At 33.1% G+C, this 8,699-nt stretch overlaps 1 protein-coding gene across 1 annotated transcript; it reads right to left on the reverse strand.

Moving 5' to 3' along the window:
- Positions 1-4,188: 4,188 nt before the first annotated feature.
- Positions 4,189-7,209, reverse strand: LOC118055331 (actin-7). The gene is made up of 5 exons (XM_035067200.2): positions 7,040-7,209; positions 6,053-6,124; positions 5,561-5,954; positions 4,859-5,472; positions 4,189-4,762 (listed from the first exon to the last, which is right to left on the reverse strand). Exons 2-5 carry the CDS (start codon positions 6,110-6,112, stop codon positions 4,697-4,699), a joined length of 1,134 nt encoding a protein of 377 aa, XP_034923091.1. The 5' UTR covers positions 6,113-6,124; positions 7,040-7,209; the 3' UTR covers positions 4,189-4,696.
- Positions 7,210-8,699: the final 1,490 nt, after the last annotated feature.

Raw genomic sequence — 8,699 nt, forward strand, 5'->3', positions numbered from 1 at the left:
AGTATATCAAATATCTTGATTTTACAATTGAAAACGTGTGTGCGGGCGTGAAATATTAATCAAGTAGGGTAATTTAGATCGATTACCATTTTAAAATTAAAATAATATCATTTTAATTTTTTTAAAATCAATAATTCTTTACTAGATTAACCAAATTATAAATTAACCCAAGTTTTTTACTGTGTTATACGGAATCAACTATCAAATGATTTTTTTATTAAACTCAACTAAGACTAGATCATGAATCAATCCATAGAGCTAGTCACACCCTCCCACCAAATGGTATAAATAGCTATAAATGATAGGTAGATGGTTGTTCTATGGTAATGGGTCTATTGAGAGATCAGAAATATGCACAAAAACATGTTAATTCAGATGACATTTATTAATTTACAATGGATAAAATAAATAAAAAATGCAAAAATAAAACCTAAACGGGCAAGTTTATGCATGTTGCAATCCTGGCTTGTATTTTTGTTTATAATTACAACCTCTTGAAATAGGTCGAGATGACCATTTACAAATTTTTTTCTAAATTTGATTTAATGATGATACTTTATTCTTATCTTGATTCAAACCAATCTAAATAAATAAAAATTTATAGATAGTTATTATATGCTTGTGCATGTGTGTGTATCATTATTTTATTTTATTTTAGCTATAAATATTCCAAACTTGATAAATAATGTAGGAGGGTATCCATTGCCAATTTGCTATTACCAAGTAGATGCAATCAATTTAAACTTGTTTTCAAAAATTTTATTTTTGTTTTAATTGTGGGCTTAAGCATATTCAATTAAAAAGCCCAATTAAGAAAACAATAATGACTTTTGGGTCATGACTTGTTATATTAAGAGCTAAAACCTATACAATTTTCAAAGCCCATTGACCTTTTTTCAGTATAAAAAACCATTTGAAACAACATTGTAACACCCTCAAGATGGTTAGAAGAAGAAGAAGAAGACGACATTTTCTCTTAAAGAATTTTTTGTTTTCCCTCAACTGAGGCTAAATTCTTCCATTGGTTGCTACTGTGTTTTCTGATGAATTTGGATTTGACTTGGTGTAGATGTTGATGAAGATACAGTGAAGAGAGTGGCCTTTTATCTCATTTTCCCCTCTCTTTTGGGTGGTGAAATGAGGCCATGGGTAACATTCATTTTGGGATATGGTACCCTACAACGGTTCTTGCCATAAAATTTTTGCAAAATGAATTTCACGTATACTGATTGGAAAAAATCTTATATATATATTTCTTCTCGGTCTTTTTATTATGTCTCCCTCATTTGATGTAAGAAAACTGTTTTCAGCTTGTATACAGAGATAAGGTCTTGAGAATGTAGTGAGTCCCAACCAAAATAGCAGACATAAAGCTGGTGGAAACAATCTCAGTGTCTCACATAAAGCTGCATGAAAATAAACCATTTTACTTCAATCTTCTGTGCTGAACACGAGAGATGGTTTAGCTCCCTTAACTGATAAAACTTTCCTTAATTTTTCTCTGATTTTAGTTTCAACATGTGAATGTTTTAAAAGAAGCCAAAGGAACCAAGTGAGGGCTAAACATGTAGTGTCTCCAATGGCGAAAGCTAGACTAACAATATTATCCTTGATAACTTTGTGACTGATCGGTCTTTTTCCCCATGAGTTCATGTCCAATCAAAGTACAATTTCATCATCTTTGTTTGTGTTTGTTTCTTTATTAAAGTCTTCATGCTTCATTGATATACAAGGGCAGTATCAAGAATTTTTTTTGGTTATAGGCTACAAAGTAAATACATATAAATTATTTTTCAAGATGAATCATTAACTTATATATATAAATTTTTCAAATTAACAATAAATATTTAAAATAAAAAAATTGAAAAATAAAAAAAAAATTACGCTATTAAAGTTACACCCTTCAATGTTTTGTGGAATAAAATTCATCTATGATCGAATCTGAATCGATATCTTCAACAAGCTCTCGTTCAATGTAAATCATCATAGAATCTGCTAAAAACTCCTCTTTTATTTTATTGCGAAGAACAGTTTTAATATGTTTCATAGCTGAAAATGCTCACTATATAGTAGCGGTAGAAACATGCAAAGTCAACATATCAATCAAATGATAGTGCTGCGACTTATTTGTTTCGGCTAATCCTCGACATAATTTAGAAATGGTAGACGTGTTCTGAAAGCTCTCATGATGAATCACATCAATCTGATAATGCTCCAGCTGAGATCTCAAATAATATATCTCTTGTTTATTGAAATCTTCAGGATAAAATTTCTTAGCAAGCTTGTAAATAATACATTCCTTGTAAATTTCTTACAGCTGAGAAATGAATGATGAAATTTTAAGAAAATAAAATAAATCAAGCTAGAATGGGTTCACATCATTTTTTTTATTTTATTTTTTGATCTCATTACTCGACATTGATTTAAGAAAAAATAAGATTCTTGGTTTTCTTTGTTTTTTTTATTTATAAAGTTATCATGATTTCATAATCTGACCCGTGTGTTTGGTAGGTTAACCTTGGTGGGCTTGCACTTTTTTTTTTTTTTAATTAATGTTACTTTCTTTTGGATTCCTTTGAGTGATTGATTTTGTCAAAAAAAAAAAAATCATTCTTCAATATTTAATTTGTTGAGATCCTTTGTGGTTTTTCCATGTTTTAGTACTTTCGATCAAATGACCCGGGAAAAAGGATGACATCCGTTATTTTTAGGACTTCTTTTTTTTCCTTCTCATGATTAAACAATGGTTTTTTTAATTGAGTTCATGATTTTTCTCGTTTTCCTTTCAGTCGGATTATTTTGATCTTATAACTTAACTTGTGGGTTTAGTAGATTGACCTAGGTGGGCTTGATTTTTTTGGCTTATAATTGCTATTTATTTGTATGTTAATTTTATTTTTTTAATGTTATTTAATATTTGATTAATTACAAATTAGGCTTCAAAATTTCTTTTAAGTTTATTGTTTCTGGTCAAACGGCTTGGATCGCAGGCTTAATAGATTAGCATGGATTGTCATTGTCTTTTTAATTATTTTTTTTATTTTATCATTTAATTTATTTTTTTTCTTATTCAGCTTTGGTTTTTCCTCTTTAAAACATGAATTGTGTCTGCACATTAACTTTGCTCAAAATAAAATTTATTCAACCCGTGGCGGAACACAATTACATAAATAAGTGACACACTTATTCCATGTCGTTGAACAAACTAATTGATTGTTTATCTCATTATCAGTTTTGCCATAAATAAAATCACGCAATCAAATGGTTCAAAAAAATATTGAACTCTGTCCATTCCATATTCTTCCAATTTAATATATATATATATATATATATATATATATATATATATATATATATATATTCATTTCTAAGAGGTAGAAGAAAGAAAAGGAGTTTTTTAAGAGAAAAGGAAGACCGGATTAAAGACGGTCAATGTTAGCCAAGAGCTTACATTAAATAAACTTTTTAATCATCTTTGTTTCCCTCCATGCTCTTGGTACGCTTATCCAAAATATTTTACCAGCGACCAGAGGGATGCAATCTATGGAAGACCCGTGAGTGGGATCTATTCAAGATTGTACATAGCACCTTGCTAGCATTAAAATATCCCATGTTATTTTAGTTTGGCGTTCCTTATTTTGACCAGTCAACAATAATAAAAAAAATGGAAAGCACTATCACCCTGCTGCCACCAACAACCACATCACAATGAGTAAATTATTCCTCCAACAACAATCACCTCTCCGTCTCCTTGTGGTTCGATCACAATAAATAAATTATTCTTTTAAATCCACTTCTTCAACATGAAGACCATAGAATCTTTAGTTTGACCACCCTTGAACATAGACAGTATTCAAATTCTAGCCGCGCAATCCTTCAACATGACAGACAGAAAGGACCAAAAAGATACAGAATCGTGTTTGGTTCAAAGAACAGATATAAAGCAAATCTTTAACACTTTTGGATTGGATAATTTTTCCATCGCTTGTATCCCGAGATGATACCTAAAGGGAGGGAATAACTTAATACTCTCAGCAATATTAAATTTAGATGCTGCTAATTAAGTCTTTTAAGAAGGCGTCGTGCGGGCAGGCAGATTCTACGGCAGAAACATTCAAGAAAACAACAGCGGTATAAAACAAACACCACAAAAGATGGTCTAGAAAGGACTGAAAGATCAATTCAGAGTTCAAACAAAAGTATTAAATATGATTTCCATAGGGTTTATGAAAGCAAATTGACACTAACATAAAATTTCTCATACAATAACTATTAACATTAATGTTCCCAGGAAAAAAAAATAAACCCTTCAAATGTCGAGATGGAAAAAAAATAAAAATAGAAAAGCATCATCACAATCACTCTCCGACTACAAGCATCCTACTAAAAAAGACACGAGGTTGAACCATTGGTGATGATGTGAGGGAAGCAAAGAACTTGATTACCAAAGTGTCTGTCTGCCCACCACATCCGGAGGGAGGACCATTACAGTTTAAGCTTCACAAATGGCAGCGATATCAACATTGAATCACAAGCCTATTGGATACATCGAAGATCAGAATGTTCCCTTCTCCTTCAGTGACCCCCACCTCAATAAATTCTCCATATCAACCAGGACTTTGAGTTCATGACACCTTGACACGAAAAAAGCCAACTAAATAGGAAAAAGAACTCACCATCAAAGCACTTGTAGAACTTAGAAGCACTTCCTGTGGACAATGGATGGGCCAGACTCATCATACTCGCCCTTGGAAATCCACATCTGATACAAACACAAACCAAACATGTCAGCCTCAATCCAAATCACATGACACTAGTAAGAGGGGCTGAGAAAAGTTACTGAAATAAGAAAATTCACCTGCTGGAAGGTGCTGAGGGAAGCAAGGATAGATCCTCCAATCCAGACACTGTACTTTCTCTCTGGTGGTGCAACCACCTTGATCTTCATGCTGCTTGGGGCAAGGGCGGTGATCTCCTTGCTCATTCGGTCAGCAATACCAGGGAACATAGTGGAACCACCACTGAGCACAATGTTACCATACAGATCCTTTCTAATATCCACATCACACTTCATGATTGAGTTGTATGTAGTCTCGTGGATGCCAGCAGCTTCCATTCCAATGAGAGAAGGCTGGAAGAGGACTTCTGGGCAACGGAATCTCTCAGCTCCAATGGTGATGACCTGACCATCAGGAAGCTCATAGTTCTTCTCAACAGAGGAGCTGCTCTTGGCAGTCTCTAGCTCCTGCTCGTAGTCAAGGGCAACATACGCAAGTTTCTCCTTCATATCACGGACAATTTCCCGTTCAGCAGTGGTGGTGAACATGTAACCTCTCTCAGTCAGAATCTTCATCAAAGCATCGGTGAGGTCACGACCAGCAAGATCCAGACGAAGGATGGCGTGTGGAAGGGCATAACCTTCATAGATTGGCACAGTGTGACTCACACCATCACCAGAATCCAACACGATACCTGTTCAAGTGAGAATCCAATCAGTACCAAAATCATTTCCTCACTACAAAAATGCAAAATACAGAATTCAATAATGATGGATACGAACCAGTTGTACGACCACTGGCATACAGGGAAAGGACAGCCTGGATGGCAACATACATTGCAGGAACATTGAAGGTCTCAAACATAATTTGAGTCATCTTCTCTCTGTTAGCCTTAGGGTTGAGGGGAGCCTCAGTCAGGAGGACTGGGTGCTCTTCAGGAGCAACACGAAGCTCATTGTAGAAAGTGTGATGCCAAATCTTCTCCATATCATCCCAGTTGCTTACAATACCGTGCTCAATAGGGTATTTCAAGGTCAAGATACCTCTTTTAGATTGTGCTTCATCACCAACATAGGCATCCTTCTGCCCCATTCCAACCATGACACCAGTGTGTCTTGGTCTACCCACAATACTGGGAAACACTGCCCTGGGTGCATCATCACCAGCAAACCCAGCCTGCAAACAACACAACACAGTAACTTATTAACACCATACCAAACAAATTAGGAGTAACAAAACGCAGTCCTTCACAACTAGGAAAGCATTCAACCCACCTTCACCATTCCAGTTCCATTGTCACAGACAAGGGGTTGAATATCCTCAGCATCGGCCATTTTCTACAAATTCTGTACAAAAAAATAAAAAATAGAAATGAGCAAAAGAAACAACCATAAATACACAGAAATCTTTCTAGATAATTTACAAAGCCATCTGTATAAGAATAATCAACTACAACATATCCAATTTCTCCCTTGTTCACAAAATGAAATCTACCAGCCAATTAATCATTCCAAATCATTTACCATCCAAAGCTTCAAACAAATGCAAGCAACAAAATTTACTCATCAAATTCCAATCAGCATTCACAAAAATTTTACTCTTCACAGAATTCAGCTATCTTACGAAAAAATAAGAATTTTAAGCTTAGAAAACAACCCAAATATCATTAAAAAAATAAATTCAAGACACTACAGCTTAAACTAAATCTCAGGCAATCACCACACATCATTTCCAATTTCACACGATTCAAATTCCAGTCAGCATGTTTACCATTTACTCAGAGAATCCAGACATCTTATGAAAAAAAAATTAAGAGTTTTAAGCTTCAAAACAGCACAAATGTCATTGAAAATGAATCCAAGACACCACAGCTGAAGCTAAATCTCAATTAATCACCACATAAAATGTCCAATTTGCACACGATTCAAATTCTACGTTTCTTCAAGTTCATACGAGATAGCAATCAAAATCAAAATCTGTAAGGTCAAATCAGCAGATCTAAAAACATCTCAGCAGATCTATACACAACAAAACCAGATCAAGCTATCAAATCAAACGATCCAAACAAAAACACCAAAAACCTCTAGATCTAACCTTCAACAACACAATACACCAAAATTTAACTTAGATCGGTAACACAGAACCGATAAACCGAAGAAAAAATCCACGATTCAACCAATTTCAAATCAGAAAACAACGCCGTTCACCCGATCTACACAATTCAAAACAAATCGAGACACAAATACAGATCAGTCATTTACCTTGATTGAAGTCGGAGACAGAGGAGATATCTAGAGAGAGAACGAAACAGACCAAGCCAAGTCTAGCGAAAGATGTGGCCTGTCTGGCTTGCTAGCTGGTGGTTGCGCTCGAGAGAGAGTATGTGACGAAAATGGAGGAGTGTAAGGGTTAGCTAAAGAGAAGAGAGGAGGTTTAAATATATAGTGAGAGAGAAAGAGAAGGAATTTTTGAAATGCAAATGAAATTAAGACTAAATTTTTTTAGAGAGAGGAATCATTTCCACCACGAGAAAAGATAGGGTGACCTGTCTGACAGCCTTGCTCTCTGTCTCTCTTATTTTCAGTGTTATAAACAAATAGTCCCTGTAATTGTTCAAAGTAGATAAAATAGACCTTAAAAGTTTAAAAACGGATTAATTAGTTCTTTTCATTCATTTTATATTTGTTTTCTAATCTATTCATTTATTTTGTCATAAGAAACATAAAATTTGAATAAATAAATAAGTATTATATAAATATTGATGAGAAGAAGTCTTTTGGAATAACTTAAATTAAATTAAGCATGATTGACAAAAGATTAATTAATTAAAAATTAGAGGGATTAGTTGATTTGTTTTGTAAGAATAGACATACTAATTTGTAAATGATTCTGTTATTTTCTTATGACCTCCGTTTCATGTTCTGGACTTGGGACTCTTTCGGCTTTGCTGACTGGGTTTTTTCTTTTTGTTTAATTTCAGCCGTCGGATCTTGACTTGGACGGCTTTGGCGGTTGGGGATGGTTGGTTTGTTTAGAAGTGGTAGGGTCAAGTGGCGTCGGGTCGGTTGTGATTTGAACGGGAATTTTCTTTCATGAATATGGTTTACTGTTTAGCTGAGATACCAGCCTCGGTACCGCACTTATCGCATGACCGAACAATTTTTTTTTTTTTGTGTGAAAATTAATATTTGTATTCTAAAAATTATATTGTGAAACAAGTTCTAAAATAATATTAAATAATAAAATTAAAATTAAATTAATTAAAAAAAAGCACAAAAAAACTATATGAATCGATTCAAGTTAACTAATCAAACTTATTACTCAAATTTTAAAACTATAATAATCTTATAGAAAACAAACCGAAAAAAAATTATGAAAACCAATTCTTTGAAGAATGAAATTAAAAATTAAATTATCAATTAAAAAGGATACCCCAATGCAATAGGGCTAACCCATAAATTAAATTTTTAGTGATTTTTAGTAGCATATTTTTAGTTGAGAAGGAATTAACTGTATTTCCAACCATATATAAAAAAGTACCTAAACAATATTAATTTATTACCTTTTTAGTTAAAGATTCTATAAAAAAAAGTCCAATTGGTTTGAAAAATATTTTACATGTAAAGTATTTTTTGATACTTAACATGAAAATAAATGTTATTATGTATGGTTAATAATGATGAATGAATTTAATAATAAAGTTGTTGAATATAAACCAATAAAAAAGAAAGTTTAAGACGAAAATAAGTTAAATAAATAAAGGTAACTCATAAATTAAATTTATTTCTGAGCACCTAGTCTCATTTTAATATAATGAAGAAATTAAGATAGTTAAGAACTAGATAGTTCCTCAGCTGCACTGCAAGTCAAGTCATTTTTTTTGTTGAATATAAAAAAAATATTCAGGTGTTATTAACATGT

This window comes from Populus alba, chromosome 1 (genome assembly GCF_005239225.2).
Source record: "Populus alba chromosome 1, ASM523922v2, whole genome shotgun sequence".
Taxonomy (NCBI): Eukaryota; Viridiplantae; Streptophyta; class Magnoliopsida; order Malpighiales; family Salicaceae; genus Populus; species Populus alba.